The 13,246-nt window shown below is 50.1% G+C and overlaps 1 protein-coding gene; it reads left to right on the top strand.

Annotated features, from left to right (window-relative positions):
- The first annotated feature begins 15 nt into the window (after positions 1-15).
- CHC_T00009308001 (6-phosphofructo-2-kinase/fructose-2, 6-biphosphatase 4) lies at positions 16-1,654 on the top strand. XM_005716080.1 is given in 2 exon segments: positions 16-1,470; positions 1,471-1,654. 1 exon segment carries the CDS (start codon positions 16-18, stop codon positions 1,468-1,470), a length of 1,455 nt encoding a protein of 484 aa, XP_005716137.1. The 3' UTR covers positions 1,471-1,654.
- Positions 1,655-13,246: the final 11,592 nt, after the last annotated feature.

The following is a 13,246-nucleotide window of genomic DNA, read 5'->3' as shown; positions in this document are numbered from 1 at the left end:
TCGGCCTTAGCCGCCATGCCCACAGCCTTCTCCCCACTCGTGGACGCCGTGGACCATCCGCATCCGCCCGATCACGCCAGCCACTCCCCGCATCACCCCACCCAGATGCGCGCGCAGCAGCCCACTTTCAACACGAAGAAGCTCTGCATCGTCATGGTCGGCCTCCCGGCCAGGGGAAAGACCCACATTGCCCAGTGCCTCCAGCGCTACCTCAACTGGCTCGGCTTCAAGACCGCCGTTTTCAACGTCGGCAATTACCGTCGCATGATGCTCGGCGGCAATCAACCCGCAGACTTCTTCGACCCTGAGAATCAGCAAGGCGTCCGCGCACGCATGGAGCTCGCCGTCGAGTGCATGAATGACATGGTCGAGTGGTTCAGTAACGGCGGCCTCGTCGGTATATATGACGCCACCAATTCCACCAAGATCCGCCGCAGCATGGTGAAAACACGCTTGGAAAACGTTGGCGTTCGCGTCCTGTTTTTGGAAAGCCTCTGCACAGACCCCAATATCGTCGAAAAGAATATTATAGAGACAAAGCTTCGTTCCCCGGATTATCGCCACGCGGACCCGGAGGAGGCCGTCTCCGATTTTAAAAAGCGAATAGAGCTCTACAACAATTCTAGCGAGACCGTTGAAGACTCGGAGAACACTTCCTACATCAAAATCGTCAATGTTGGCAGGCAAATGATCCTAAACGACATTCAGGGTTTTGCCCAGGGTAAGATCGTCAGCTTTCTGCTCAATAGCCACATCATGGCTCGCAGCATCTATCTGTCACGCCACGGAGAGTCTGAGTGGAACGTCACCGGCCAGCTGGGCGGTGACCCCAAGCTCACTGATCGCGGCCGTGCTTATGCCCAATGCCTTTCCAAATTCATCGACGCCGAGTTCACCAAGAAGGGAAAAGAACTACCGTTGGTCTGGACAAGTCAGCTTCAGCGTACTCGACAAACCGTCGAACACATTCCTACCATGAACGTCCGATGGCGCGCTTTGAACGAGATAGATGCTGGAATTTGCGAAGGCATGACGTATGAATCCGTCGCAGATAAACTCCCGCAAGTCGCCCGCGCCCGCAAGCATGACAAGCTCAAGTACAGATACCCCGGCGGCGAAAGTTATGTGGACGTCATCACACGTCTCGAGCCTGTCATATTAGAAGTGGAGCGCCAGCGTGGGCCAGTCTTGATTGTCGCACACAACGCAGTCATTCGCGCCATCTATGCGTACTTCATGGGCAAATCGCAGGAAGAATGCCCATACATTGACATTCCGCTACACACGGTCTTCAGGCTCACCACCCGTGCGTATGGTGCTGAGGAACAATTGTTTCCTTTGGAAGTCGCCCATACTTATCAGAACAAAACCCCAGAGTCTTGCGACAGCAGCGACGAGCAGGCAGAAAGAGCAAACGATAACACCGTCACACAGCTTGAAAATGGTTTGCACGATACGAAGATTGGTTGATGCGTCTTAAACGTGACGTCAATCACCACCGAGGAATTCGTGGCCTCACTGGTTCTTCGTCACAAAGCCCTTTGTTTCGTGCCTTGATCCGATTCCGCCTGTACATGCTTCTTGCAGCTTGCTAACAGTAAACGATGTTAACATAAACTAACATTTGCGAGCTTAGAGCATGCTCAGCAGTGTGGATTTTTTTGGGTGTAATCAAAGAAATGGAAGAAGAATGGAAAATCTACACCCCAGCAATAGTGGTTTATGATTCAATGATTGTAATTTGGATTGGACTTACCAAAAACTGGGTCCAAAAAAAGGCCGATTTGGATTCCCAAAGAACAGGGCCCAATCCGAAATCTAACATCAAAACACGGATCGACGCCTGATTTGTCGACTACACCGATAACAGGATTTAGTATGGGCTAGACTAATTGACAGGCCTATTTTCGGCACCTTGGAACATAAATTAGCGTGCCCTACTCTAATTTGGGTACCCCACTATATACACTCCGTGGAAAATGGATTGGCACATATTTCGGCAAAAGTCACCGAACTGGTACTGTGAGACACCGCCCTGTCTTTAAATAAAGTTAATCCATGTCGAACTGATACAGTATTAATGTAGGCCATTCTAATTTCGTACTAAGCAATTTTCTCCGCTATTCTTCCCCCAGACTAAATCCTGTTACCGGGTGTACTGTAGAGTAGAGTATCTCCAAAGTTGAACGGAACCGAGATGGCAAACCCAAAACAAATTTAAAATTTGGGAGTTTTTTGAAGCCAAAATGGAGACTAGAAAGTCCCTATTTCGCACAGGTGGCAGAACAGCTGTTCTCTATAGCGACGAAAACCGTCTTGCGTTGCTTAGGGGCTGTCTATGACCTAAAAACAAGGGGAGGTTTTGAAATCAGAAAGCTATTTGTCATACCACTTTTCCAACTTTCCAACCACTAAAGCTGTCTATGAAATCAGCATTTTTCCAGAAACTCGCTGCAGGTTTCCTACTTCAAGATTTGCAGTTATCAACACTTGCGAATATCAACCTGACGTCATTCTGAGCGACAATCCTTTTGATGTCAGATATCGGTCATATAGTCCTCTCTCTTCGTCTCGAGATTCTACTATTACTACCGAACGGAAAATATAGTGCACAGACGAGTATCATTTTTGCAGCATCACCGCCATGTATCTTGCGGTATGCATCGTTTGGCTCTTTTCATGAAACGCCGACTGCAAAGACAACATCAAGCACTTGCCATGTTTCCCTTGCTTTTTCTCACTTCCTTTGATGCGATGGGCAGCAGAAACCATGACTTGAGGCGAGGTCGGAAGGTTATATCGAGAATAACGTTTGATGTTTACAAGCACTTCGCAACTATCGGCCATGAGCTTTTTCCAAGACTTTACAGGATACGTTAAACGCAGTTTGAAACCCTGGTTCGCCTTACTAAGCCGTATCTACAGTCCCTAATGCACAGATCTTCAATTTATGCTGCAATTGTGTCGACAGAAGTCAAAATTTGCGTGACTTTGCGCATTCTTGCTGGTGCAAGCTATCTGGATGTAGGCTGGCCTTACGGTATTGGACGATCGACGACATATGCGACTTTTCGGCAAACTTTATCGGCTTTAAACAAATCTCGACCGAAACTGTGATTTCCACAAGGTGAGGAAGAATGCCAACAAATCACTTTACGTTTTCAGCAAAGCAGGAACAGTCTGATTCGGGGTATCATTGCGGCATTAGATGGCATTTCTATAAAAATAATGAGGTCTCGATCAGGAAGCACACCATACGCAATGAAGTATTTCAATCGGTAGGGCTTTTACTCGCTTTGTTTCCAAGCTGCAGTTCGCGCTGACTACAAGTTTTACTTTGTTTCTACAAGACACGCTGGTGGTAGTCACGATTCGACTGCTCTGCAGGCTACAAAATTGTATGATCCTCTGGGAGGTACAGTGCTGCAGGAGTGGGCCACTGTTGCAGCAGATGATGCTTATTCAAACAGTCAACATATTGTGACGCCGTACAGTGGATATGGTTTATCGGTTATGAAAGATACATTTAACTTTTATCTTTCTTCTTGTGGCATGATTGTGGAACAGACATTTGGGATTTTGATCTGCCGGTTTGGAAGTTTTTGGTTAGCATTGCGTTATGACCTTTCAAGCGATACTTTGATCATAATTGTGGCTTGCAAACTCCACAACTTCATCATCGATAATTCCGATGAAAGGGACTTTCGTTCCATACCGGTTGCTGAGGAAAATAACGTGGATGGATCCCCCATCATTCACATTCAAAGTTTACTGCACACTGAACAAACTGCTCAGAGATATAGACAGCGAGGAAGGGAGAATTCTATGCTCCGGGACAAAATTGCAGAAAGACTTCATTTACTAGGATTTATGCGATCACGACAAAGGCGCTAGTTGTAGGTATTGACCGGTTGTATCTATCTCAATTTGTTGCGTGAACGAAACCCAACTTCGCCTACTATCTATGGCATATTTTTTTGCAGGTTACCCATGAGCTTGCTTGCTATATCCTGATACATCAGCTTTTCCTCGTTTGTCGCAGCAGCCAACGACATATCCTTTGCTTGTTTTATGGCAGCAAGGAGTGACTGTGTAGAACGGGCCTTTGCATCTGCCGCTTCATGCACCACTTTATTCCTTTCGGCTTCCTCAGTTGCCCGCGCCACTTCATCAGAGAATGCACGAAATACGGACGACAAACTTTCCATTCCCACAATACTTGTCTCTTGCTTCTCCCTTTTCCTTTTTCGCGCAGACCCATACCCAATTTCACCGTTTGGTGCAACTCCCCCTCCGACCCCCTCTTCTCGTTGCACGTCACCGGCGAGAGTCCTCGTAGCTAAAGGTTGTAACAGAGGGTTCACTTTCAAAAAGCAGAACGCGTACATGATGTAGGATTTTGCGTTTGAAAAATGGACAAAACTGTCAGGATCACCCTGGCCTGATGATTCATATTTTGCTAGCGATGTCCCGTACATGGATTTGAACTCTCCGAATTTTCTTTTCAGAACATCAGCAGGTCTTTCATGCACTCTGTTTGATGGATCAATACTGGCGATATCGGCACGCGTAACACCGCCTGCCAGACTGGAGATGGGATGAGGCCTAAATAGGACGTCATTGAATAATGGCGCAATTGCGTCCGTCCAAGGATCAACGAGTTCTCGATCAAGTTCGTCACGAGTTTTAGGTTCCATTAATTGAGAGCGTGTAGAGGTCATTCTAGCATCCCCCAGTGTGTGCAGCAACCTGCAGTACTCAGAGGCCTCAAAGTCGGGTTCACGAGACGGCGTGTTGACTGTGCGATCTGTTGCAGGCTCATTGACCTTAATCTCGTCTCCATCAAATACTGGTGCATCCCCTCGAATCCAGCGAATGATATCTCCGCCGGTCCGATCTTTCTGAATCTTAACCGCAGATGGTAAGAGGCTCTGTAAAAATGAGGATCGCGTTCTAGGTCAGGCTCAATCGCGTCCTCCTCCTCACGGTCCAAAAAGGCAATAGCGTCCTGCAAGGAGAATTTCCTCTGTGTCATTTTCATGGCAATAATCTTCAGCTTTGTGCTAACCTTCGCATTTTGCGCACCGGTTATCTTTAGAGCCTTCAAAATTGCCTTACCAGTGCTATTGTCTACAAACCCGAAGCGAAGGATTTCTTTGGCTTGCGCAAAACAACGCGGAACGATTCCGCGAGCATTCGTGGCGTTCAAAACGGTTGTAGAAGGCGGGGCGGCATCTGTGTTAGCCCTTTCATGTTCCTGTGGGATAGTAGGCATTTGCAGACTGGTGGGAGAAGGAGAACGAAAAGTTTCCGTATTCTCTCTTTCTCCGTCAGCGGCGGACCTGTTGGCATCAGATGCCGTCGCCCTTGCCTGCATGCCACAGTCACGGCTTGAATACATGTTCGACTTTTCCACAGTATTCGGTATATCCCTATATCCCAACGGCGAAGAGCCGGAAGCAAGCACGTTTGGAGTTCTGTCATTAAATGCATTGCCCTGATTGCCATTTGAATCCATGTTTTGTCGGTGTAATACCGCTAGTACAGTGCACAGTGCGATACGAGATAGTAGATCGTCAAAAAGCGTAGCACTTTGGCCGCAAGAAGTACAAAAAGAAGGGAGAACAAAGATAAAAGGGAGAACCGGATGGGCACGAGGGCGCGACGATTCCAGACAAGGGCGGTAGAGCGCAGGTGGAGTTGACAGGGGTGCCTAGCAGGAGTGCGACGCAGGAGCAAGGGTGAATGGCTTTCTGCAAAGCCGGGATAGAAGGCAGCGAAGTTAATATTGTTGATGCGAGACCAAGGCCTTGCCAAATGAGCGTATGAAACAGGGGTTTGATGCTATCTGTGCAGGCCAAACAACGGCGCGAGGAAGACAGGAGTGCAAGGCGAAAAGGCAACTCAATAATCTGTGGCAGTGAGGGGTGGGGAAACCGAGGGAGAGGGAGGGCAGCCGAAGAAGAGGGAGGGCAGCCGAGGAAGAGGGAGGGCAGCCGAGGGAGAGAGGGCAGCCGGGGGAGAGGGGGCAGCCGAGGGAGAGGGAGGGAAGCCGGGGGAGAGGGGGGGCAGGCGAGAGGGAGGGCAGCAGACACATGAGCAAGCGCAGCTGGAGTGTACAGCAGTTGCAATTTACCGCTTCCTGGCCTGTCGGGGAAATCTAGAATTTCCCCGACAGAAAAAAACGTAGGAAGTTGGAAAGACAAGTGGAGCGCAAATAGTGGGAGGACCTTTCTCCAAATTTCCAATTTCCAACATTTGTTGACTCATAGACATGTCTATGGGCTGCAGCCCCTTTGTCACAAGCCGCAATATCAATTAGAATAGCGAATTTCAAAAGGACGCCGTATCGAAGGGTACCTTACACCTCGTGTCCACCTTTCGTTCCCCAGTCAAAAACTACATCTAGCAAACCCATTGACCCGCAAGACCCATCATGCCCACAGAAGAAAGCCTCATCCGCCTGACATCTACCTGCCCGTCTTGTTCCAGAACACTATCCACAGTACTGCCGTTGCCTCCCGTCCGCCTTCAAATGAAAAATGTTGCCGTCCGCACCTTCCCCGGAGCAACGTTCACCGAATGTCCCCTCTCCCCCCATTCCAAGCCGGCCCGAAACAACCCCGCACCCACCATCCCCGCCATCCTCATCTCACGTCATCCTCTCCTCACCTGTCATCCAATCTCCATCACCAACACCGCGCTCACCCGTTCGGCGCTCCTCAGCCATATGTGCCCCCCACCCGAGCCCTGCCCTTAGTAACGAGTAGGTCACAAAGCGGTTTAGGTTTACTGCACATCTCGACATCGCTCTTCTGAGGGCGACAATACTTGTGGGTGCACATGTGGCCCCTTAGGACAATAGCCAAGCATATTTTGAGAAGGCGCATTCAGCCTTCCTGGCCACTGCAGAGTATAAAGCAAGCATTAGCTCAACCATTCGTTCCAAAAATACGCTTTCGGATTGATTTAGGTAACTAATTGCTGATAGGAAGGCTGCAAATGCTCTGACGAGCACAACGTCTGGACGTGCGGAAGCGTCTGGCCCTAAGGAGTAGTTACTTGAGCAAGAGCGTTAAAAGAGGGAACACAAGACAGCCAGAGAAGAGCAAATTTTAGGAGCCGTTGCCTGAAGTGCAGTGGACTCACTGGCCCACAAGGGCATAAATGTCGCTGTACAGAAATCCGTATGTCCAATCACTACCAGTGTGATCAAAACCCTCTGTTAGGGAAGCTCAGAGGGGTCGCGCGAGTCGCGGGTAGAGACGCAGTGTCCGCGAAGGGGTGCGCTTCAACGAGAATGCGCTAGAAGGAGTAAACTAGAACAAGGAAGATAAAAAAAGAACGAAAAAGAAAGGCACCGTAGAAACGTATATAGGAGGCCAACAATTAAAGAAAGGCAGGAAAAAGGATGACAACGAAAGGTGCAGATACTAGACTTACCCATCTAGATAGGAACCGTAGAGGATCCTACCAGAGATGGTGTCCGATCACCTCATGCCTCTTTACTGTACCGGCCTCGGACATCCCACTTATTTAGGCCGAGCGCCGTCGTCAGCGTCGATTATTAAATGGGTAATTATTAATTAATTATTGCCGTTAAAATCGCCACTTCGCATTAGACCCTAATTAGCGTAGAAACTTGTGGGCACCACGTGCGTATAAGTGTCATACACGTGTCGTACACGTATGATATACGTGTCATACGCGCATCCTACACGTGTGTATACGTGTGTACACGTGGGGTACACGTATTGTACACGTATAGTATCATCCAAAGTGCGCGCGCACAGTACACGTGTGACAGACGTGTCAAAAGGCGGGGAGCGTGGACCCGCGACGGCGGCGACCAGGCGAACAATAGGCAGGGTCACTCCACTACAGTGCCGTAATGAGAATTTCAGCCGTTAAGCGGGATAGAAGGAGAAGTAAATCGCACTCGCCTGACTATAGGGAACGAGATGCCAGTTCTGACAAGGAAATGGAAATGCTGCAGAAGGACATGAAAGGCAGCAAGGTATTCGAAGATACCAGCGGATCTAGAAAGACCGAACGGATATGGAGAAGGAGCCAGATGCTCGGGATGCAGCACACCAAGAATGGTCTGAGAACCTCGAAAGCAGACGCGTCGCAGTTGACGAACGTCGCACGGCATTGGTGAGAAGCGTTTGGCTGCAGAATTACAATAGCGCGAGTCCGGCAGAGAAGGCCACCGCCTTGCCCTCGAAGAACGAAAAGAGCTAATTGGGGTTCTGGGCTCAATGGCAAGAAAACTTAATTAAACGTCCCAATCCCCCTTTCACTGTCGGATCCGTTGCAGAAAGACACCAGAAGCCGCTGAAACGAGTTCTCGCAAACGGCTGGGGCTCCCCCCAAACCCTGTTCCGCGCGGAGGGCCTTGTAGAGTCACGACTCGCTCCCGGTCGCGCCTTCTCGCTCTTGTTCCGGTTGCGCTTTCCCGCGTCCCCCTCTCCCGCATCCGTCCTTTTAATTTTCCGTCGGAGAGGTTGGATTGCTTCCATTCAAGTAACGTTCTTGTAGCACAAACACCCTCAGCGGCGGAGGGGTGTAGCTAGCAGTCCGACGGTGACCCTGGATCTGCGAAAGACGGGGGACTCCTCTTGCTCACGGAACCGGGCACGGGCCCGGCAGCAGGGTGGTAGAGCGGGTCGGAGTAGGTCGCGCGCACGGGCGAGCGGATGGACGCCTCGACGCCCCGGAGCAGCGCTGTGTGGCGTACCAGCGCTGACGGGCGGAGGCGGATCCCGGCTCGCTCGCGTGTCGCGCATCCCGACCCGTGCCGGTTCCGAACTAAAAGGCGAGCGCGAAGGTGTCGCCTAATTAGAGTAAACTGGAGGATTGCTCGGCGGTCGTGGATCGTGACCAAGCTGCCTTGGTCCTCTCCCGCCGGCGCCCGTCTTCCTATTTAATATACAAGTCGGAATTTTCATACCATAGTGCAGTACCGTACTACTGTACAGCGCGGGTCGTCCCGCACTGTAATACTGTCAACCATCGGGCTGACCGCACACGTGTCGTACACGTAGGCTGGCTCGCGCGCTGTAAGATATGCGCGCGCGCACGCTGTACGGTTCGTACCTTACAGCGTTAGATCTAATCTAATATATACAGTAGTCGTCGGCAATTATGCCACATTTCTAACGACGGCGCTTTGCATTGAAAATACGACACGACTTGTCCCTGGTGGCCGAGAGATGTCTTGAAGTTCATCAGGAGAGTACACGATATGTAGAGTAGAGCTATTGGAGTCTCCCGGCACTTGAGTTTTCATTTCATATCCTGCGATGTAAAGAACAACTTAATTCCTTGTAGTTCCACTCGCCGGCCTCTCTTTCCGAACTCTTTCAAGCGTTATGCCCTTGTTGCTCCTCTGTAGCAGTAACATTTAGGAACCCTACTTGCATCCATGGCCGTAAAGCGTTTGCCGCATCTCCGTAATACGGGGATGCATATACTATATGCAATACGAGTTTCCGCCTATATCAAGACTAGACAACGGAAAGTTATCCATGTTACTCATTCTGTAGAGGGTCATGTCGTGGCTGCGACCCTCAACGGGGCCAAATAAATTGAAGACAAGGCCATCGGGGTCGTGATAGTTTGATATAAAAGGCAGTGAAAGCGTTTATGACCCAAATGGACGCTTCTCTGATTACTTGAGGGGCCCCCTGGTCTACAAATATGCACTCTTGTGCAGCCTATAAACCCTTCGGAGTTATCTAAAGGTGCCCCTCTTCCCTCTATCACAGATGCGTACTCTGTGTCGTGCACTTCAGCCACGTGTGGGGACCGTAGGCAGAGCGACGCGCGTTCGTATGCGTAAGGGAATTCGAGAGACCACCCAGTGGGTAACCGGAACCGGGATCCGGGCGCAGCTTGCGCGGTAGAAGGTGTAGTATAACCCCCCCCTGGGGCTTTTTGTTAGATTAGATCAACAACGGGATCTAATACTGTAGAGCCCGATGCTCTACAGTACTACCGCGCGTGGCCACGTGTACCCCTCGGGTACAGGCGCACACGTGTACATGTGTACATGTGTATCGCGCGGGACGGAAGCGTGCGGACACGTGTACTGTCAGCCACGATGGCTGACCGTATTACAGTACGGTCCGATCGGTATTACAGTAGTCCACTACAGTACTTCGGTACTGTAGTGTTAGAGATTGTATATTAAATATGGAGCGGACCGGCGGCGGTGGAGGTGGACAAGCACGGACTTGTCACTCACCGACCGTCAAGGTCCGACTTCCCGCTTATTCTAAGGTAGCGCTCGCTAACTACCTTAGAGCGGCACCGAGCGCGGGTTGAGGACGCGTGCGGTACACCCACGAGCCGGCTCCGCCTCCGCCCGTCGGTACTGGATCGTTACCCAGTACCGCGCCGGGGCGTCGAGGCGTCGAACCGCTCGCGCGTACCGGCGTCCTCCCCGTTCCCGCTCTACCACGCTACCCGGGCCCGCTGCCCGGTGTCGTGAGCTGGTGTCCTGCTTCACCCCTGTCTTCTCGATGGAGAAGGGTCTCGGCCGAACTGCGCATACACCCCTATCGCTGGGGGTGTTTATGCTACAGAAGGGTAGTGATAGAGTCAGCAATAAAGGATATAATTAACCCTAGTAGAATCATAGGTGGGTGACAAGAGAATGGAAAATGTGCGTGAGGTTCTGTAGTTTTATTGTATTTTAGGTTACAATTACAGTGTAAAAAGAAGAACAAAACTTGACTTCGGGACTCTACCGGACACTTTTTGTCGGAATAAATCAAAGTTTACGTATTTAGATTAGAGCTCGAGTAGAGTGCAAGGGTACTGAAACGCCCCATATTCACCCTCTCTTTGCCCTCATAATACCTGTAGTGCAATACCCGTCTCGGGTAGGGTGGTGAAAGGAAGTGAAAAAGGAAAAAAATTGGATACTGTAGTCCGGGTTTGGGGGACACACGTGTGCGACGAGGCGCACGATTATTTTAATTATTTAATTTATTTACTAATTAGATCTAGAATCTAGAGTCGGGAGCTACTGTACTCGCCCCGGCGGGTCTCTATATTACTTAGCCCTTTGACCGAACAAGTCAATAAACCAACCCGAGTTGCCAGAGTCTGATATCGCCTTGGTTGAAGTCCGTCTTTTACAAGACACTCCCTTTAACTACAGATTACTTTATCCTTTGCGCTCGGGGGTTCCCTTTTCTTTTTCCTTTATTTCCCTATCCTTTTCTATCTCTAATTCTACCTATTTTTCCTTATCTTGTGTTGGTGCCATCGGCCTCGGTTGCGACCGAACCGGTGTAGGTGTCTTTGCCATCGGGCGACACAGTTGACGTAGCGCTGCTACTGTGACCCAATTTCCGACGGAGACTGTTGCAACGACGTCTCCCTCGAAGGGCTTCGTCGCGTTACAAGCCAGTGTTGGTGCCATCGGCCTCGGTTGCAACCGAACCGGTGTAGGTGTATCGCGCCATCGGGCCGCACAGTTGACGTATCGCTGCTACTTTCATTTCATCCCGTCGGGCTGCGTTGCGACGCCCCCGTCGAAGGCCTTGTCGCGTTACAAGGTGTCGAAGAAGCTCAACGAGCATTGGCCTTATAACCCAGTGGAACCGGGGTATCTAAGTACGCGCCCCACCCCACACTCGTCGAGCAGTTCTCTTCGCAAGTCTCTACCACACCGATCCCGGGCCGGGCTATTTCTCTGTGCCCCCCCTATCAGGGATCTGAGCTACTACGAGTGGCAAGCTCGTTTAAACGGAGAAGGGAGAGTCGGACACTCCGTAGCGCTGTGCCATCGGCAGTTCTTCTTTTTGTTGCTGTTGTTGTTTTTGCTGGACCATCGGACCGCGGTCTCTGCCTGACAGGCGCATTGCACTACAATACCCTCTAGTTTGACACCTCTCAATGAACTACATGGCTTGTCCACACGCACTCTAATAAAGTGGGATCATTAAACACTCTAATGTTGGATCATCATCTACCCAGGTGAGAATCCATTCAGTTTCCTGTTCATGCCGTCTGTTGACCTCCTTCTGTCTGACAGCAGATGGTCTATCCGAACATAGTCATCCAGGAAATACGTTCTCCTTCTCAGTGCTCGAGCACCATTCCCACCGCATCATCATGATTTGCACTGTCCTTTCCGGGGACGTGACTGAGGCATCTCTCGAAAAAATTGCGTTTGATTTTTTGGAGAGTAATTGTAGCGGTCAGGTACCCCTCTACACTCGTCGCGCGGCATGGACCGCAAGTACTCTTTTGGATAGTATGCAAGACGTAGCGCGGAAAATAGCACGCAAATATTCTGTGGAGCACACTGAGGACACTGTTGGTCCGTTTCCGTAGTTGACGCCGACGATACCGAGGCATTTTTTCAGAGAACCGTTTCTTCTCTGCTTTCACCACATGCAACTGAACTAATCCAGGAAAGCAACCACAGCAAAGATTTTTTATTATTCGCGCAAGCATGTGTCATACTTCTATTCCAGGGATAGGGGTATCCTTGACATTCCCCACTTCAAAAAACAAAATCAGAAGTCATCCAGCTTGTCCTCCTCCTCTTCCGTTAACAAGCGAGCCACCAACAGATTCCCAAACTGGATTCCTGTCTCAATATCTCCATTCATTCCCTCCACGTTTGCTTCGTCCTCGAGATCCAGCTCCCCACGATCATTGCTTGACACTGAATTCATGCGCTTTAGTTTCCGATTCAGCCTTGTGACCTCCTTCGCCCACTGTGGCGCGTGAGACAGACGCAAACCCGATCGATCCCCAGATGCCATCATTTGTATGCCTTTCCCAACTTTCATCCTCAGTAATGCTAAGGAAAAAACGCTAATCATCCTACGAGTATCTCTCTGAGCCTTGGGAATTTCGGGCAAGGTCCCACAATTACATAACCTCAATAAATTGTCGCGGTAGATAGCTCCGTACGATCGGGCCTCCCTTTGTGCCTTGAACCAGGCCTTCTCCCAGCAAGTGTAGTACTTAGATAGCAATTTATATTCTCCAGATTCATGAAGTCTGAGGGCTGCGACTTTCGCCGCATTAAACTCCCTGTTTCGTTCGGCATCCTCACAGTCATTTTCATCGTCTTCGTGATCAATTACCATTTCCTCTTCGTGATCTGTGCGGCCATGACCATCCTGTATCGGATTTAAAGGGCTGTGGGAAGGAAGAGCATGCAGGAATGCCTTGACCTAAAATATTATGGAAACTCCATGTTAGTATAATGATGTGC

This window comes from Chondrus crispus, genomic scaffold (assembly GCF_000350225.1).
Source record: "Chondrus crispus Stackhouse genomic scaffold, scaffold_245, whole genome shotgun sequence".
Lineage (NCBI taxonomy): Eukaryota > Rhodophyta > Florideophyceae > Gigartinales > Gigartinaceae > Chondrus > Chondrus crispus.
This window is presented reverse-complemented; position numbering and strand designations above follow the sequence as displayed.

Coding starts and splice junctions, on each gene's coding strand:
- CHC_T00009308001 (XM_005716080.1), top strand. CDS start 16: ATGCCCACAGCCTTCTCCCCACTCGTGGACGCCGTGGACCATCCGCAT.